This window comes from Mytilus edulis, chromosome 2 (genome assembly GCF_963676685.1).
Source record: "Mytilus edulis chromosome 2, xbMytEdul2.2, whole genome shotgun sequence".
Lineage (NCBI taxonomy): Eukaryota > Metazoa > Mollusca > Bivalvia > Mytilida > Mytilidae > Mytilus > Mytilus edulis.
The window spans coordinates 95,253,682-95,275,511 of NC_092345.1; the positions used below are offsets into that span (position 1 = coordinate 95,253,682).

At 31.9% G+C, this 21,830-nt stretch overlaps 1 protein-coding gene across 1 annotated transcript; it reads left to right on the plus strand.

Moving 5' to 3' along the window:
- The first annotated feature begins 31 nt into the window (after positions 1 to 31).
- Positions 32 to 2,859, plus strand: LOC139511091 (uncharacterized). Its single transcript, XM_071297662.1, has 2 exons — positions 32 to 953; positions 1,449 to 2,859. The coding sequence occupies exons 1-2, from the start codon at positions 32 to 34 to the stop codon at positions 2,453 to 2,455; spliced, it is 1,929 nt and encodes a 642-aa protein (XP_071153763.1). The 3' UTR covers positions 2,456 to 2,859.
- Positions 2,860 to 21,830: the final 18,971 nt, after the last annotated feature.

The following is a 21,830-nucleotide window of genomic DNA, read 5'->3' on the forward strand; positions in this document are numbered from 1 at the left end:
AGAAGCCCAGGTAACGGGTAGAATTATAAGTATGTCTCCTGTGATCGGAAATATTACTAGAATAATGACAAGATATTGCTATATGTCTATTGAAAGTAGAATGTCATGGGATAGTTATTTAGTTTTAGAAAGTAAAAGTTTTGTGATATCAGAATTAAAGTTCTGGCTTGATAACATTGCAAATGTAAATTTTAAAACATTAAATCAATATAGTCAGTCACATGTAATGGTATTATCTGATGCTAGCAGCATAGCTGCTGGAGCATGTACAGTAGAGTTGGAAAGTAAAAATTTTCACACTATGTGGAAATCAACTGAAATGTTAGAGAGTTCCACGTGGAGGGAACTAAAGGCCATAGAATTGGCGTTGATGTCTTATCAACATGCATTAGCTGGAAATTTTTTAAAATGGCTAACTGATAATCAAAATTGTGTCAGAATTATTCAAGCAGGAAGCATGAAAGAACAACTGCAAGATATAGCAATTTCCATTTTTTCTATTTGTTTACAAAAGGGAATCTCCATTAACATACAATGGATTCCGAGAGGTGAAAATTCGAAAGCTGATTATATCAGTAAAATCACTGATTATGAAGACTGGGGAGTTTCAGAATTTTTCTATACTTTTATTAACGACCTTTGGGGTCCTCACACAGTCGATCGTTTTGCTAGTTCTCGTAACACAAAATTAGAAAGATTTAACTCTTTATTCTGGAATGTAAATACAGAAGCTGTAGACTGTTCTACTCAGAATTGGTCTGGTGAAAACAATTGGATTGTACCACCTATTTACTTAGTATTGAGAGCTATAAAACATGTAATTGCTTGTAAAGCTAGAAGTACTTTAATTGTACCAAAATGGATATCTGCGACCTATTGGCCTTTCATTTTTGATGAAAATATGAATTACAGAGATTACATATCTGATGTTATTGAATTTAAAAATACAAGTGGTATTTTTGTCAGTGGTTCTAATAGAAAATCCATTTTTGGCACTGAGCCTTTTCTTGCTCCAGTATTGGCAGTGAAGTTAGATGCGACAAGGAAAACAAGGTCCTGGTGCACTAATGTGTATTGTAGCTGGCGAGGATAAAGTTCCGAGGCCCTGGTATACGAATGTGTATTGTAGCTGGCGAGGTTGAAGTGACGAGGTCCTAGTACACGAATGTGTATTGTAGCTGGCGAGGTTAAAGTAACGAGGCCATAGTACATAAATGTGTATTGTAGCAGGCACGGTTGTTGTTGATAAGGCCCTAGTGTGTATATACATTGTAGAAAGCATGGTTGTATTCAACACGGCACTAATGTATATAGCATTGTAGCTGGCATGGTCAAAATAAATATTGGACAAGGCCCTGTTATGTTTACAGTGGCATGGTTCATTTGTATATAAGTTTTTAATACCTTGACATTTTATAATGTTTGTTTCACGATTGCACATTTTTCAGATATTTTTCGAGTTGGTAGATGGAAACAGAATTCAGATATTTCGGATGAACTTTCTACATTGAAAGCTAGACTACCAGAGTACTGCTTGAGCTCACGTTCTCTGAACACTCGTAAAAAGTACCAGTATGCATTTAATGCTTTCTGTAAGTGGACTAAAATACATAATATTACTCCATTACCTTCATCTGATTATACAGTTTCTCTATATTTGATTCACATTTCACAGAATGCAAAATCGGCAAGCAAGATAAATGAAGAAATATACGCCATTAGCTGGGCACATAAACTGGCTGAATTTAATAATCCTTGTACATCTGAATTAGTAACGTTTGTAAACGAAGGAGCACAGAGAAAATTGGGACATTTTATCACTAAGAAAGATCCTATTACACCAGACATTTTGCGAAAGGTTGTTCATACTTATGGTCATCTTAATAGTAATCTTAAAGACTTAAGAACTGTTTGTATGTGTTTATTAAGCTATGCAGGTTTTTTAAGGTTTTCAGAACTAGTTAATTTGAGAGGTATCGATATAAAGATTTATTCTACACATGCAAATTTATATTTGGCGAAGAGTAAAACTGATATTTACAGAGAAGGGAGGGATGTGGTTATTTCTAGAACTAATCTTGTAACTTGTCCTGTCTGTATGCTAGAACGATATCTCAAATTAGCTAGTATTACATCAAATTCTGATGAATTTATTTTTAGATCCGTTAATTTTTGTAAGTCTGATAATTCTTATAAACTTAGAAGTACAGGTCCGTTGTCATACACGAGAGCTCGGGAAATACTACTTTCAAGTTTACAGAGTATAGGCTTATATGTAAAAAAATTTGGACTGCATAGTCTCCGATCAGGAGGGGCATCGGCTGCTGCAGCGGCTGGTGTAGAGGACAGATTGTTCAAAAAGCATGGTCGGTGGAAAAGTGACACGGCAAAAGACGGTTATGTTAAAGAGTCTTTGAAGGATAGACTGTCTGTAACAAATAATATTGGGATTTAATTATGTATTTTTTCTTTTATTTTTTCTTTACCCTTTCTTTATTTTTCGAAGCTTTGCTGCACACTGTCAGGCGAGCTGATCCCATACAAAGGTGTTGAGTTTATTTTGTAAATAATTTATGTTCGCTTGAAGTTATGAATTAGAACATAAATATATTTATTAAAGTTATGTACACCGGTATGTAAACATTACCACGTGTATTTGTTTATGAAATTACACGTGTTTGAAAGTATATAATAGGTTAAATGTTTTTCATTGGTCGAGGTAGAACTGACCATAATATTTGAATAAGGTCATTTCAAATATTTCGTGCTATACTTTTGGCGGTTTTGTAAATTAAAGATATTGTCATTCGAGGTTCGCTTTTGGTGCAGTAAAGTTTCCCACCCTCCCACCCGACTTAATGTATTTTATTTGTGTTATTTTTCATTAATGTGAAAAATAATGTGTGTAAAAACAGAATCTTTATTTGATTCATAATATGTATTTTCGTACATAATGAAAATTGTTTTTATTTTTGTAGATTGGTTTTTGTGTTTGTTACCTGCAGCGGCCTAGGCAGACAGTTACACTGATGAACATTTTTTACGTTGCATTTGTCTTTCATAAAATGAAAGCTTTGCTGCACACTGTCAGGCGAGCTGATCCCATACAAAGGTGTTGAGTTTATTTTGTAAATAATTTATGTTCGCTTGAAGTTATGAATTAGAACATAACATGAGAGATTTACTGTGCCGACGAACCGGTTGTCACTTCCTTAGGAATTCACGATTCCCTCAGTTTTTGTTTGTGAAAGTATATTTATGAGTTTTGAACATCGGTAAACTCATATTGCCTACATTAAGTACATACCATGTGCCTTCAAATGTGTCCGAGGCATTGCTATGCAGAGAGGCACATACATCAATTACAATTATAGAATAAGAAGGATTTTGTAATTTGAATACTTTTATCAACCATCGTGTGTGTGTTTTTAAAGAAATTTCTGTATAGTCAAAGTGATCCTTTGTAATTGCTTTTGTTAGATTATATAAATTACCAAATGATTTTATCGCAACATCTGATCATTGTATATAACATTGGAAGTCGTTACACGAGACCTTGATTCGTTAATGGAATAAACTGTTTTTCATATAGAACAAATCTTATCCAAAATCCATTCATAACAGGAATTTATCAGAAATTTTAACAATATTTAGAACAATGTTACAAAAAAGGAATGTAAGCTATCAAAAGAAATTTCATTTCTAATTTCGTACAATATTCAACACGGAAAGTCCGTAATTGATTTATATTAAAAGAACAAGGCAATCGCTTTCAAAAATGCTATTATTCGCCTTTTTCATTTTTTATAGAACGTTGGCATTTTGATATAAAATAGGAAAATAGCTAACATAAGCTAGACAGATATCTTTAGTTGTATCGATATTGATGTAAAAAACATGTACATTGTAAAAGCAATATTTCTCCATAAATATCCTTGACAAATTAAATTTCACTGACTCCTCTACGTTATAGCTTTATCTAAATGAGATCAAAGGACTCAGTACTTTATAAACGGGATGATATATGTAAAATTGTTTACTTAAAAGAGGCAATAACGGCTAAAAGTTCATAGTAGTTGAGAAGTCTTTAGTGCATGTACTTATGCCATTATATGAATAGTTTTAACCATATCTTATGGTTGAATATTGAAAAAAAGGTTGACTTTTGTTTCGTTTTCAGGTTTCGGATTTAATTGGAAAGATAAACCAATCAAAGCTTTATGGTGGTTTTTTTGACATGATAAAGAAGAATGCAAAAAATTAAATTGGGATTGTTAAATAGAAAAAATGATAAAAATGTTCAAGACGTGGGGAAAAAAAAATCTTTCAATTTTAGGCAAAATACTTAAAACACTTATCTTGCCTTTATTTACATTTTTTGGGTAGATTTTGGCTAATTTTCGAAAATTATTTTAAAGAACTAGAAACACGAAGCTTTGAATATATTTGGGATGGGAAGCTTGACAAAGTAAAAAGAAATCTGATAATACGTCCATGTGAAAAGGGGGCTTACAAATGGTTTATTTTAAAAGTTTTTTGATATCGCTTAAGGCATCATGGGTATATAGACTGGTTAATGGTAAAGTTGCCTACTGGAAGCTTATACCTTTTAAATATCTAAAAGTGTCAATTAATATTTTGTTTATATTCAACATTTATTTAAATGATATAAATCATTTAGAATATTTCAAATATGTTTCAGAAATTTATAGGGAAGTAATAAAGGCTTGGATTTTGACTGGGGGTGGGCAAACAAAACAGCCAGAAACATATTTTGATATAAGAAAGCAAATAATATGGAGGAATGAATTCATTACATTTAAGGTAGATGAGGTGTCTAAATTATAATCCATATATTTTTTTTTAATAATGGCAAAATGTGGTCTTTATCATGCTTTTTTAAAAAATAATAACAAAAAGAATAGGTCATGGGGCTTATTTTCATGTTACAGGTTGTTCAAAATTGACATATTTTGTATAGATAATGCATGGAAAACCCAATTTTCTGCCATAAAACGAAAACTGCATAATAGAATTTTGAGATAAAATGTGAGAATATAGCTTTGATAGTATGCTTTCAGATAAGAAAAACAAAAAATTATGTCACTTAACCCGTTTTCCTGCTACTTAATAAAATATAGAAATTCCTAACTAAATCTTTTATAAAAGTACCTTAATCTGAATTATCTGCCCTTACATTTGAGTTGCCTCCTCTTATATGGCAAAAAGAGTAGGTCCGGTAAGGACCGATTTTGGCCTCAAATTTCAGGTTCATCTGACGAAAGATTTTGACCACTTTTTAAACACTTAAGTGTCTATTTCATTTGATTCGATTAGTTTATGTGAAAGATTTTCACTTATTTAGTCATTAAAAACGATCCGATTCAAGCCTAAATATGAAAAATCTACCAAATATGCCAAAAAATGTCACTTTTCAGATGGTTTTTGTCAAAAATGAAAGTGGCCGCATCCGTGTTCATCCTCAACCTTTATATATGTTATGTATAATCATAAAGTTCAACTTACATTTCAATATTTAGGATGAACACGAATGCGGCCACTTTCGTTTTACACGAAAACCGTCCAAAATTCAACTAAAATGCTAGAATTGTGAAGATTTCAGTAATGTAGCATGACTTAATGGTGCTAGTACCCGATATATGTGCATTGTATTATCCAAAACAGCCCATATTTATGTAGCAGAAGCATTCTACTGTCCAATAGATAAATAAAAGTTTACATTTTAACAATTTTGTAAAACTGCTATATTTTGGGGCCAAAAAGGGGTCTTACTGGACCTACTCCTTTGAAAAAATGAATAAAACAATGTTTCTGTTTTTTTGTAAAATACAACCATAAATTCGATAAAATATCTCATTTTCTATATTGAAATGAAAATTCTTACACATGTATTACCTATATATAGCTACTTCTCTCAAAATTTGCACATTCTATCAAAGATCTAAACTTATGTTTTCTGGTATTTCAAAATCCAAGATGGAGGAAGACACCCTATCTACCTTGATGAACCAATTATCTTTGAAAACTGAATAAAGAGTGGCATAATATACTTAAATGAAATTCTTGCGACACAATGTTAATATCAGAAAATAATATTAAAAAAAAAATTAAAGTGTAAGGTAAACTGGATTGCTGAATTTCATAAATTGAAACAATCTATTGTACATAAGTGGATTCATATTGTTAAACAAGAAGATTCTGTTAAAAGAACAGTAAATGTCCAGAGAAATAAGATCACATGGAAAAATCTTTATTTTGAGACTACATGTTTTTCAAACAAAATGTTATATAATTCACCAGTGTGCAATATAAACGAATCATCAATAGGGATAAACAAGTGGCTTTAAGTTTTATCAATGCAAGAAGCTCCAAATATGAGCTCATTGTATAACTTTATTTTTAAACATTTAAAAGAAAATAAATTTAAAATATTTAGATGGAAATTTCAATCCTGGTATCTATGATGAGTTTATTTATAGTACCAACAAAATAGCTTCTATCACAATGGAAAAAAGCTAACAATAATAAAAAGAGGGACGAAAGATACCAGAGTGACAGTCAAACACATAGATCGAAAATAAACTGACAACGCCTGGCTAAGAATGAAAGCAGACAAACAGACAAACAATAGAACACATGACACAACATAGAAAACTAAAGAATAAGCAACACGAACCCCACCAAAAACTAGGGTGATATCGGGTGCTCCTGAAGGGTAAACAGATCCTGCTCCACATGTGTATCCCGTCATGTTGCTTCTGTTTTAACAAATCCGGTAAATAGTCTTATTGTAACTTAGAAGAAGACCTGCTCATTAATTTTTTTATTGTTCTTATTTGACAAGATTTTGGCAACAAAAAGATGATCTCCTAAAAAGATGTAATATAGATTTTGTGATAAAACTACAACACGTAATATTTGGGTACAAAATCACAGACAACAAGTATTGCTCAATATTTTTTTTAATTAAAATACTTAGTTTTTCTATATATTAGACATACTATGTAACTGATGAGAAAACAAACTATATAGATGTCTGCAGATTTTTTGTGAATGAATATACTAAGAGAGTAGACACAAAGAGAGATAAGATAATAAGTCCAATGTTATTAAAAAGGAAAAGAAACATACTAAAACGAATAATTTGATAGTATTGTTATTCTATTGTTATTTACTAAAATGTATATCTGTCAATGAATCTAATCAGCTGATTATTCCCTGGGTAGTATGTAGAGTGTAACAGGTGACGTCAAGAGAAGCTTGGAATCTTGATATGTTTTGTAACAAGCAATATTTGATGAATAAAATTATAATGTTGTTAAAAAATGTTGGCTTTTCAAATATATAATCGACTTCAGAACAATTTAATGGATGTTAATTCACAAGTTTATATATCGCGGGTTCCCGCGCATGAATTAAAGTCATCGAATGGATTTTTAAAAAACTGGAATTATGTTGAAGAACACACAGGAATGTCGATAAAAAAAGTCCTGGATTATGACGATATAAGATAATGGTTTACTTTTACAAATTGTGACTTGGATCGAGAGGTGTTTCATTGGCACTCATTTAACATCTTCTTATATCTATATACAAAAACTATATTTGTTAATGCCGTCTGATTATTATTTAACCTTTTTTAAGAAGAATTCAGTTTACTTGCATTTCTAAATACATCAAGTCACACAGCAACAAGAAACATGTAAAAAACATAAAATGACGTTCTTTTTGATAGATATAACGGATTGACATACTATAAACAAATCAAACACAATGACATGGCATATCCTTTACTTCGTCCTTAAAATGCATAAAACAACAAGTACAAAGAGAAGCATACGCTTTATAATAGTATTGGAATAATATATGCCTCGCGTCATTTACAGAAATCTAAAGCTGGACACAATTCTCACATCGATCATCATATTGCAATGTATATCATATTATAAACATAAATTCTCTCATAACATAAAATCAAAATTTATGTATATCTATGGGATATTAACATTTCCAACGTATACATTTGATATAGGTATTTTTCATGAACATACAGATTAAGATATGTTTCCGAAGTGAGTTTATAGAATAATGTTACACCAGGTCAATACCGTAAATAGAAAATAGTTCTAAAAACTAGATCATTGAATAAATGGACCACTCAAGTCAATGTCCTCCTTGAGTCCAGGACAGGAATCTATCAGCAGTTATCTCATTGTCCTCGTAACCGTCAAAGAATAATGGCACGTTTTGCTTCTGAAGCTCTGTAATTAGAAACCCCTACGGCGGATCTGCATACGACAGAATAACGGCATAGAATACAATCAGCTGTTTGTGTTGAACACAAATAGTTATTTTATGGTGAAAACGTAAGCTGTAGTTCAGCCGCTGACAATGTTATTTAGCAATTACCTTTTAGTATTGAACAAGGAAAATATCACTGTACGACTAATAAACACAGAATGAGGGATGCGAAGATACTCTTTGTTATAGGTCATGGAAGTTCTAGCTTGATGAAGAACCACATCAATTACCACACATAATTTAAGGATGACATCATCATAATCAAGGACTTTTTGATTGACATTCCTGTTTAGATTGCAATTGGTGGATTGACATTTCAGCAAGCAGTCGGTATCCCATTTGATACTTACTGTGCACCACTACTGACCAACATGTTTTTTATACTCATATGAGTTAGATATAAAACAGAACCTTCTTAAAGAAAAGAAAAAAACGATCTTAAATAGATCGTATTTTTCTCTCATCTAATAGTATATTGACAAAATGGATGTTGTTTTGTCACTCAAGTTCCAACAAATGCTTACATCTCATGTATTCTAGTGAATTTTAGATTAAGGAGACTACCGCAGTAAACGGTCTGCTTCATTTGTTGGTCTTTTTGTTGCTTTTGACATAGATGAACGACTGCAAACTTATTTTTATGACAAACACTGCAATTGCGATCTTACAAAAGTAAACTTCAGATTTTCCTGCAATAACACACCTTTTTCTCAGGCATTAAAATTTCTCAGTGAAAACTGCATGTAAAAATTATACGGACTTGTTTTCTAACAGGGTTGAGCTCCCTACACAAAAACTGCACCAACGAATTGAATGACTGATATCGGCACCACATACATTTTACTGACAACACCACGAACTGTTTGACAGAAACGATGTGCTATTGTCTCAATTCACTTGAATATTTATATTTCATACCTGTCCAGCAAAATCGTTTGGTTTCAATTGTTTTCATTGTGTGTCCTTTTCCCCAACTAGGACCATATTCACTGAGTATATTTTCGAAAAGCTGGTGATTCAAGAAAAGCAGGAGACGCTTAGACTGTTCACCTACCAGTGCGCGCTCTATTTATGTAAATAATGATTAAAATTTCGAATACCTTCACATATATTTGAATATAAAATTCTTGTTTGCGAAGTAACTTTTTTCATAATATTCTGCGAATAATTTTGACCACGTGTTGAATAAAACTGTATTTTTTCGCTTTCTAACTTTAAATTTTCTGAAATGAGTGTTTTCCTTGAATACTTTACAATTATTTTTATCTAATGATAAATTAGATTTCAACTTGTATATTGTTACTTTTATTGATTAGTATTGGTTAGTATACACTATGATGAGGAAGTTGAGTTGTTTTGTAACGTTCCGGTAGAAACTCAACCATTATAATCATGACTTGAAGCCCTGTGGTAATGGTTGTAGAATATGCGGCACCTACATTTTTGTTTAATTAAGTTAACATAACGGTAGGTCTATTGTGAAAGTGAAAAATATAAACAAACATTTATTTTTTTTAATTTCTTTAAATTGAAGATCTAGTAAATCAACGCAAAAATGATTATATGACTGCTATCAAGTAGATTGACCGCCACGACCTAGAGATCTAGTGTTGACAGTGGCGTTAACATCAATCAATCAATTGATTAGATTTTACAAGAAACAAAACAAATAGTTTGTTTTTGTTCTCTTTTTCACAAACACCTGATATGTAAGTCGTCATCAAACACCTTCATGTACTATCAATAGATCAATTATAACATTAAACGAGTGATCAATATGAGCTAAATTAGATGTCAACGAAAAAGTATTTATAAAAATAGTAAATAAATTTTAAATGCAAATGTTTATTTGTCATTAATTAAGGTTTATATTCTGTCTAGTCTAAATATCACGTTCATTCATTTTCATGACATGTTGAGCAGTTAATTTAGTTTAAACAAACGGGTCATATTTTATAATGTTGGTCATATTTAAAAGGGGAATTTATAATAATCATTGAGACATTTTGAATTTTACTGAAGTATTTTTGTGCTATTTTCACACTTTCTGAGCCGTGCAAGAAAAAAAAATCTCATCACTAGTGAAATGTGTGTTCTTAACAAATGATTGGTCGAAAGTGAATTATGACGTTAACATGTCTTCAATTATCCTATAGTGACGCCCTGTAAAAGGGCAACTATAACTTACGACGTCACATATAATAACTTTCTGCAAATCTTTGAACAGGAAGGATAACAATCATTAGACATTCCAAGACAATAACTCGTGTATAATTCTCCACTCTCAACAGTAAAATTTTAATTATTCAAACAACTTAACAGGACTCGCGCTTCAAATACTAAAATTTAACTGTCTTCGACTGAAGAAATATCGTAATACACTTGTTGCAGTGATGGAATCTATATGTTACTTTCTTTGTAGACAAAACGTGTGTTTTGCCAACCAAACTACTAGCCTGGTGTTGTTGCTTTTTAATAACATAAACGATTTGCTTCTCATAGCCAGCATTAAATCTGACAATGAGCGGGTTGATCGCTTCAAGTTTTCTTCTAATTATCAAATGTTATCCACTAAAATAAACGTACTGATACTTTTGTGTGCATTTCATTTCTTCTTTAAAACATAAATGTAAATAAGATCAGATGGTGTGCTATATAAACATTGCTCTTTCACTGAAGGAGTTGACAAAAGTGATAAAATTGGTAATAAATGCAATATTTAAAAGAGTAAACAGGAATCGGCAAACACTCCGAACAGGAAACCAAATCACACCAACACCCAACGCATTACAAACATACAACAAAAAAAAAATACAACAAACAATAATGTATGGTTTATATAACCTGACTTTGCACTAGCTGAAACTGTAGTAATGATAAATCAGTTTAATATGTAAATACCCTTCTTTGTCTATCTAGACTATATGTGGTAAAACATTACCAAACAATAAAATACATTCACAGTGCAACTTCTATCACGGCAGCGAAAGTTTGCACATTATTTAAAAGAATGCTCTTATTTATTTATGTTTAATGTGTATCTTACATCAGCATTGAATAAACTAATACGGTAGTAAAGTGTGTGTGTATTTTTGTATTTAGAAAAAGAACTAACAAAAAGATATTAATAGCAAGAAAATTGGATAAAACATAAATTACTGTTCCAATGTTTAAATTTCATTTATTTCGTTGAAAAGAATTTTGGCCATTTCGCCGAATTTGGAGGACTTAATCACGACAGGATAAACCACGTGGGATAAATTCACAAGCTTGCACCATTCTCATGTCTAACACAGCATAAAAGACTCAGTAAGGAACTGCTTAATCAAATTATTCCCTAATTGATAAAGATACTATTATTTATTATTCAGTAGAAGAGAAGAAAAACTTTGAATAAGATGATGTAACCTCTGTTAACTTTACCGCAGTTAGACGTGAACTTTCAGTGTTATCCTGTATAATTAGAATGACAACTCCGAATAGAAAAGAAATAAACATCAGACATGACGTCTCTTGAACACATTGATTGCATTTAGTTATTTATAATAGGACAAATCTGTGTTACTGGAATTTCATTTATTCAGAATGTAACAATTAAAAGATATTATATACAAAAAATATGAATAATTTTTACTTTAATCCACTAGGAATAAAGTAAATACATATTCTTTAAACTCGCCTTAAACATCTATACCGCACCCTCAAGATCCTTTACTCAACAGTGTATCATATACATATCAAATGAAATGTTATTCCTCTAGACCAGTTTTATCTTGTTTGCTTGTAATATATGTGCAGCTTCTACTATGATAATTTTTTCAAATATATATTTTAATGATGTTTTACCAGAAATCAGCCAAATAGTCAGTGTGATGTATACCACCACACATTAGGTCTTTAATTCCAAGTATAAATTATAGTACAGACTTCTTTATTGACACAACACCCTTCTAAAATTATCATCATCGGGCATGCTGAAGGCATAAAGTTTCGAAACAAGGCGATTATACATTGAATAAAAACAAAAGCAAAAAGACCGATACAACACAAGCAAAATTGTATATGGTAATTGTGATTTATTAAAATGCAACACTTTTAATAATGTTTTACTTCAAGTTCTACATTAGAGAATGTCTGTACCAAGTTAGGAATATGACAGTTGTTATCCATTTGTTTGATGTCTTTTGTCATTTGAGTTTGCCATTTGATTAGTGACGTTCCGTTTTGAATTTTCCTCGGAGTTCAGTATTTTTGTTATTTTACATTTTAGTGCGTCCGGTTTAACACATATCTTTGAGAGTGTACCAGTACCTCAACATTAGCGAATAAACTAATCATAGATACCAGGAATAAAATTTAATATTTACGCAAGACGCGCGTTTCGTCTACAAAAGACTCATCAGTGACGCTCGAATCAAAACTGTTATAAAAGGCCAAATAAAGTACGAAGTTGAAGGGCATTGAGGACCAAAAATTCCTAAACGTTTTACCAAATACAGCTAAGGTAAACTATTCCTGAGGTAGAAAAGCCTTCGGTTTTTTCAAAAATTCAAAGTTTGGTTAACAGTTAATTTATTATTATGAACATATCAATGATAACTGAAGTCAACACAGAAGTGCTGACTACAGATAGACAGATGGCACCTATCAAGAGCAATGTTTACCCAAATCTTCTAAAGAAAATACATATTTTTATATATTAATTTTATACAATTTCAAATCAGTTATGAATGTATTAAAGTCTGGATCTGTAAGAACACATTTTTCAGGTCACTCCGATAAGCAGAGAAATTGAAAACAAGCTGTCGTCTTTAGTTGATTGATAAATAACCTATTTCTACATAAGAAATGTGCGCTATATCAATTCCACAGACAAATGAGGTTTTAACAATGTTTCAGTTAACACTTATTCAAATAGATTAATGTACATTGGCAATAAAAAATAAATAACAACAATAGTTATGTCATCATGAAATGCATTAGCTCGATTTGCATAACTGACGAAAATATTACTAGTAAATCGGATTTGAACTGAAACGGAATTTTTTTTATCTGAACAGATTTTAAAACACTGAACAATAAATCAGTAGTGAAGTCAGTGTTTGGTAGAACATTCAGTACCTGTTCTGACACTTTGTGTGTAGTCAAGTCAGTGTTTGGTAGAACATTCAGTTCCTGTTCTGACACTTTGTGTGTAGTCAAGTCAGTGTTTGGTAGAACATTCAGTACCTGTTCTGACACTTTGTGTGTAGTCAAGTCAGTGTTTGGTAGAACATTCAGTTCCTGTTCTGACACTTTGTGTGTAGTCAAGTCAGTGTTTGGTAGAACATTCAGTTCCTGTTCTGACACTTTGTGTGTAGTCAAGTCAGTGTTTGGTAGAACATTCAGTTCCTGTTCTGACACTTTGTGTGTAGTCAAGTCAGTGTTTGGTAGAACATTCAGTACCTGTTCTGACACTTTGTGTGTAGTCAAGTCAGTGTTTGGTAGAACATTCAGTACCTGTTCTGACACTTTGTGTGTAGTCAAGTCAGTGTTTGGTAGAACATTCAGTACCTGTTCTGACACTTTGTGTGTAGTCAAGTCAGTGTTTGGTAGAACATTCAGTACCTGTTCTGACACTTTGTGTGTAGTCAAGTCAGTGTTTGGTAGAACATTCAGTTCCTGTTCTGACACTTTGTGTGTAGTCAAGTCAGTGTTTGGTAGAACATTCAGTTCCTGTTCTGACACTTTGTGTGTAGTCAAGTCAGTGTTTGGTAGAACATTCAGTTCCTGTTCTGACACTTTGTGTGTAGTCAAGTCAGTGTTTGGTAGAACATTCAGTTCCTGTTCTGACACTTTGTGTGTAGTCAAGTCAGTGTTTGGTAGAACATTCAGTACCTGTTCTGACACTTTGTGTGTAGTCAATTTCAAAGATTTGTCATTTTTGTCATATTAATACCAAAGCTCAATTACCTATTTCTGGAAACCAAAGCACTTTCGTTATTGAGACAAACTCTATTAATTGGTTGCAGTGAACTTGAAATTATGATACTATTGATACTAAAAGGACTGCTTCATGCCTTGTGTGAATTCGCTTTGCTACACGATGAGTCTTGGTATTTATACATTCAACATTCATGTATTTAGTAATGATGTTTCTTTTGTAAGGATGTTTAGATATTGTATTTCATTATACTTCACGTTAAAATGCCATATTTTGATTAACTTATAGGAGGGTGTTATTTTACTCTATCACATGGCTGGGCGGGTGACATTTTTTTGAATGGCTTCGCCGCGGTTGACAATGTTTCCTAGGGGTACCAATTTCCGTTATGTGTTGTTTATATAATGTGTTATGGTTTGTGGTTTGAATTCTGTGTTTTCGGTACATTTCAAACATATTTTTTTTTATTAAAAATCGTTAACATGTAGCAATAGCTTTGATGTAATATTGAAAAAATAAGACGTCTTGGTTTTTCCTTATCTTTGTATTCATCTTGTAGATATAAGGAGTGACAATATATTATCCGGATAGTACAAGGAGTTCGGCCATTTCGTTAAAGCTGTTTAACTTCGACACAAGTCATTGTTTATTTACATAGAAAATTTTTCATTTTAAAGTCACGAGCCAACAGTTATACATACAGTATTTTTGATATGGATTAGACCATTGGTTTTCCCGTTTGAATGGTTTTACACTAGTAATTTTTGGGTCCCTTTATAGCTTGATATTCCATGTGATCCTAGGCTCCGTGTTAAAGTCCGTACCTTGACCTATAATGGTTTACTTTTATAAATTGTAATTTGGAGTGAGAGTTGTCTCATTGGCACTCATACTACATCTTCTTATATCTAGTATTTAATAAATATTTTTTTCTTTTTACTTGATAATAAATATAATGTTGTCAGTAGCCATTGTCAGTCTGGTGTAAGGACTGGACGCTTACATATATATCCTTTTACATAATGATGAATTAATGTGATGATACAGACTATTTTAAGGACTTTATTTCATAGAAAGGTTTGAAATAAATGGGATGTCATGCTTGTCTAAAGAGTTGTATTTATATTTCATTGATCTTATCATTAATTATTGTACATTGTCTTGTAATTTTGTTTAACCTAGCTTTCAAGGAAATTGTTAACGTGTAAAATATAAAATGACTTTTTTGTTCTATATCATGTATATATCTGCATTCATATGAGAAATTATTGAAAATTAAATAAGGCCAAAGAGGGCGATTCATCATAGAAATGGCAGCTCGACTGGATGTGTATTATTCCAAATCTAGACTTGTTATATTTTAAAGCGAAAAGACTAGCATAGCAAATAACGTATAGACGACTTTATGTTTACTACTGCAGCGATGTATTATACACTTGTTTGACACGAACTGCCGTTTTTGTAATTAATGTATTTCATTTACCAATGAAAGAGATAAAATAATATTTTTCTGTTCAAGATCTGATTACCACTGTGTCCAAGTAATACTCCCCATGAACATATTTATTGACTTCTTTGTCCAGATGTCGTAGAAAAAGGTCAAATTAAGTTTATATAAGAATGACACTATAATTATGACATTGGTAGTTTTGTTTGGCAAACGGTAAATTGAGATATAGAATTATCCTGTCACGTCTGGAAAACTATTTTACATAAATAAAATGATTCTGATAGTTACATGATCGTAACATAGAACCTTAACTTTTAAATTAGCAGCACGTTGTTATACATGTACGGTTTTACACAATGGAACATTATCATTTTTGTATTTTAAGCCTCTGTTAATATAAAAAGGAAGATGTGGTATGCTTGCCAATGAGACATCTCTCCACAAGAAACCAAAATTACACAGAAATTTACAACTATATATCACCGTACGGCCTTCAGCAACGAGCAAAGCCCATTCCACATAGTCAGCTATAAGAGGCCCCGAAATGACAATGTTAAACAATGCAATTTAAATGAGAAAACTAACGGCCTTATTTATGTACAAAAAAATGAACGAAAAACAAATATGTAGCACATAAACAAACGAATAATAAATAAAACCAATCATAAGGACAATCCTCTAGACCAATTTGAACCTAGTCTGTCCACACCATATTTGTTGTCAGTTCAGCACCAAATTTTACTGATGCTTATTATTACGGTAACGACAGACATGTATTGTAATAGAAAAATGCACTTTATTTTTGATTTCATAAAGTTCAATATTTAATACATATAAAATTTAATGTGAAAAATATTTTATAACAAAATATTGTTTAACTGTTATACTGTAAAGGCCAAATTTTCATGTCCAGTTTTTAGTTCAAATAAACTTCACGATGGTCAAACTAACTTTCTTTGGGTCAAATAACTTTCTGATAGAACAAATACTACTTAAATCTTTGTTTGAAAGTGAAGGATGAACAAACAAGTCATAAACTTCGGACAATGGTTCAAGTAGTGACATGGTCAACTTACGTCCATAAATTAACTTTGATAAACTATAGGGCACAAACTAGTACCTTAGTATCATCAATATCTTAATTAAAATTTATAATGTTATTTTATATTATTTTTTATATAGATTCTAAGTTGTGTATTGTTTTATATTAAGGTTAAGAAAATATTAATGAATATATTTTGAAACATATTTTGGTAATTTCAAAAGTAGAAATTACAGAAATTAAAGAAAACTCATCTTTTACATAAATGATAATTATGTCCTAGTTCTGGACCATAACTATATTTGGTCACTCTTATTTTAATTTATTGTGGACTAACAATAACAGCTTCATGGCCTCTATGACACTTAGAAATTGGTATATAAGGAAATCAAGTCGCTAAAACATTAATAGCGTATTTCTTGATTTTCTAGGTGAGTCTCTTGGTGTTCGAATTAATTTAGATTAAAAATTATTTTTATTTTATTTTACTTTAGAAAAATAAGACAAAGTTTATAAATAATTTATATTTTAATTTTAAAATAAGGTTTAATTTAATGGTAATTATTATTGTTATTATATTATATTTAATTTGAATTGTGATATTTAATTATTGTTTTCAATTTATTTTTGACTATAATATTTGTACTGTGAAATTGTATTATAATTATAATGACGTTCTCTTTATTAAATTAATAGCGTATTTCTTGATTTTCTAGTTTGGTTTTCTTTCCGTTGTTGATTCCGGCCTCCTACCGTGAGCCTCCCCCTAGATTGTACCAAAAGGTATTACAATTGTTGGGTACAACGTACATATACACCATTACCTAAAATATCAACACAATATAATGGTAGAGGACTATGTATAGCAACGGAAAAAAACCACAAAAGCCAGGAAAGACACCATCCAATTATAGCCACCATCGACAAATTCAGGAGAAACTTGACTCAGCATTTGATAATTTGGATATTTTCGATAAAACAGACAACGTTGTCACCTTCAAAACAGACAAACCATCATCTTATCCTGTTGAAGATTGTGACAACAATACAACTATTCCTTACGACGATCAACTCTTTTTGCAATCATCGCCAATTCATCAAGGCAGCAGCAACCATTTTCTCTCATCGTGGACCGGATATCCAGTAGCACCAACTCACATCACACCTTTGAGACCTTCCATTATTCGTAGACCAACGATTCCATCTTCTTTTAACACAAGACCACCACCTCCAACAACTAGTCTTCAAACGCCTCAGCACTTTTCTTTAATATATCCTTCTTTACAGACATCGACACCATCTGCAAGTTCCAGTGCCACTTCAATATCAACTGGACATACCGTAACATCTACCATATCCACAGCCGTATCAACATCAATACCAGCCTCTACAACGACTACAAGCACTGGATCAACTACAACGACTACAAGCACTGGATCAGCAATAGGAACAGTTACAGGACAAATAACAACCGCACCAACTTCATCCACCTCTACAATTTCATCAGGTAGGACAGTACAACCTCCTACAAACATTTTTAACATGTCATCTATTTTGAAAATTGAGAAATTTAAAGGTGACAATACTCAAAATCCTGAGACTTGGTTAACTAATTTTAATCAATATTGTAGTTTTTATGATTTAACAAAGAAAAAAAGTGCAGAATCATTTCCTTTCCATCTGGAAGGTCATGCCAAAATTTGGTATGACACTGTTTCTGATTCAAAGAAACACCATTTTGATTTTTTAATTGCTGCTTTTAAAGATCGTTTTAAAGATAAGCAACATCTTTTAGATATAACTATTTTACAAACGCATCAGGGAAGAAATGAGTCTGTGCTTGATTTCTTGTCAAGATTGTTGAAATTGGCTACAAACAGGAATATATCTGATGATATATTGCTGGCGGTAGCAATGAATGGTTTAAAGGCCGATTTAAAAACAATTGTGATGACAAAGGAACCTAAAAATATTGAAGAATTTAGGCATGCTGCAACTTTGGCAGAAAAAGCTATTGATTCAAATGTAAATTCTGTAAATTCCATGAATCAAACTGTTTTAAATGAAATTCATTCATTGAAGGAGCATATCCAATCTATTAATGTAAATAGTACATCTCCAGATACTACCCAACATCAATCTTACCAACCTTCTCAATCTTATCAACCGCCTCAACACTCTGTTTATGTACAACAGCCAATTTATCATACCCCAAGAACACCATATCACACTATGTATCCTTCGAATAGGTATAGGGCACCACAACCTCAACATCAACGTCAACGGTTCAATAGAATGCCTCCTCGCTATCCAGTCAATCAAAATTTCCGACAACCATTTAGATATCAAAATCAACCGCAAGCACCATCGGATAGATGTCCATACTGCAATGGGTATTTTCATAATAGATCCCACTGTCCCGCTAGCAATGTCATGTGCCATCTTTGTAACAAAATTGGACATTTTTCTCAAGCTTGTCTATCTACTAGAAGAACGCAACAACAATAGCAATCAAGGCCTGTTCGAAGAATTTTTACTTTGGACAGGCGTACAAAGTTTAACCAGGTTAAACACAATTGTTCAACTCATGAAAATTCAAAATCTCAATCAAAAGAATTTGTAACAGACATGCATCAATGTCTTATTCCAGTAAATTTTGGCGGTATTCATATTAAAGCACTTTTGGACACTGGTTCAACAATATCTGCTATCAATGAAAAAACATTCTTGAAAACCAAATTTGCAAATACTCGTTTATTACACTCAGATATTAAGCAAATAGTTGGAGCAGGTGGAGCTACTTACCCAGTTAAAGGTCAAATTAATTTAAATTTTACAATAAGCGGAGTAGTTCTTTCTCAAAAATTTTATATTATACCAGCTTTAAGACATTCTATGATCTTAGGCACAGATTTTTGCAAAGAAAAAAGTGTTTGTTTAAATTGGAACACTAATAAATTATCTTTAATTAGAGATTCAGTTACAATCAATGTTGTAAGAGTAACACCAGGTTATGCTAGAGTTTATTGGAAATCAACCATCCCTCCAAATACAATTATGAACGTTTGTGTTAGATTGTCTCAAGCTTTGCCGCAACAAAATTACTTATTAGAGCCATTCAAAAATTTAAAGTACAATTTTTTGACAGCTAGATGTTTAATTAAAAATCGTAACAACAAATGTTACCTTCAGATTTTAAATCCAACTAATGAGGTCATTACTTTAAAGTCTGGTTTAATTTTAGCTACTCTTAACGAGGTAGACCAAGGTAATATATTTACTTTAGACGAAGATAAGTCTACAAATAAATCCACAAGTACATATATGAATTCAGTACAACCTCAATCAAGCCAAGCTGATATTCAATTTGATTTATCAAAAGCTGATTTAACAGATCAACAAAAACAACAATTGAGATCATTTTTAACACAAAATAGAAATGTTTTTGCAACCAATTTACAAGAATTAGGGAAAACTGATGTTTATAAGCATAAAATTAACACCGGAAATGCTCCACCCGTAAAATCTCGTCCTTATAGGACATCGCCAGCAGCGAAACAAGAAATCCAAAGGCAAGTGGAAGAGCTTCTTAAACATGATATAATAGAACCTTCAACTAGCGAATATAGTTCACCAATTGTCCTTGTTAAGAAAAAAGATAATACCTGGCGGCTCTGTATTGATTTTCGCTCACTTAACAAACAATCAATTCTTCAACAACATCCTTTGCCTCGTTTAGACGATGTATTTGATGCTATAGGCCAATCAAATGCTAAAATTTATTCAAGACTTGATTTGACAACAGCCTATTATCAAATGCCAATGGACGAACACTCAAAACATAAAACAGCGTTTATAACTCATGATAATCTATATCAATTTAAGAGAATGCCTTATGGTTTGAACAACGCTTGTCAAAGTTTTCAATCTTTAATGACACAAGTTTTAAGAGGTTTAACATGGAAACATTGTTTAGTGTACGTTGACGATGTTATTATTTGGTCAAAAGATTTTGAATCACATTTACAACATTTAGATTTAATTTTTCAAAGGCTAAAACAAGCAAATTTAAAATTGAGACCTAACAAATGTGATTTTGCTCAATCAGAAATTCTTTATTTGGGACACATCATTTCTAAAGAAGGTATTAAAGTAGACACTTCTAAAACAAAAGCTGTTGAAACTTTTCCGATTCCAAACAATCAACATGATGTCCGCAGTTTCTTAGGTTTATGCAATTACTATAGGAAGTTTGTTAAGGGTTATGCCAAAATTGCATCACCTCTGAATAGACTTCTTACTAAAGATACTCCTTTTAAATGGACTACAGATTGTCAAAATGCTTTTGATACGTTAAAGGAATCTTTAACATCAACTCCAGTTTTAAATTTTCCAGATTTCAATAAACCGTTTATAGTATCTTGTGACGCATCTGGTTCCGCAATAGGTTATATTTTATCACAAGTAGGGGATGATGAAAAAGAACATGTCATTGGATATGGGGGTAGAGCATTGTCCCCAGCAGAAAAAAATTATACCGTTACAGAACAAGAAATGTTAGCATTAGTATCAGCAGTCGCGTATTTTCACGTGTATCTAGCTACTAATAAATTTACTATTTACACAGACCATAAAGCTTTGACTTGGTTACAAACTATTAAACACACAAATTCAAGATTGATAAGATGGGCGTTAAAACTACAGGAATACAAATTTGACGTTATACATCGTTTGGGATCACGAAATCAACATTGTGATGCCCTTTCCAGACGCGATTATGAAAAACAATCAGAATCAACCCAAGTTTTAACTGAAATTACTTTCATTTATCCAGGGGAAACTTTAGAACAAGTTACTAAATCTGAAGAAAAAGTTCCGATCTTTTCCGTACAAGATATTTCTTCTTTACAAAAACAATGCCCATATTTTGGACCAATAATCTCCTTCTTACAAGACGGTACTTTACCAAATGATAAGAAAAGAGCACAAGCTATACCGTATGAGACTAGTCAATATGAGCTTCTAAATGATACTTTGTATCATTTCTTTCAGCCCCGTACCAAAACTAGGACATCAACACATCAATTGATAAA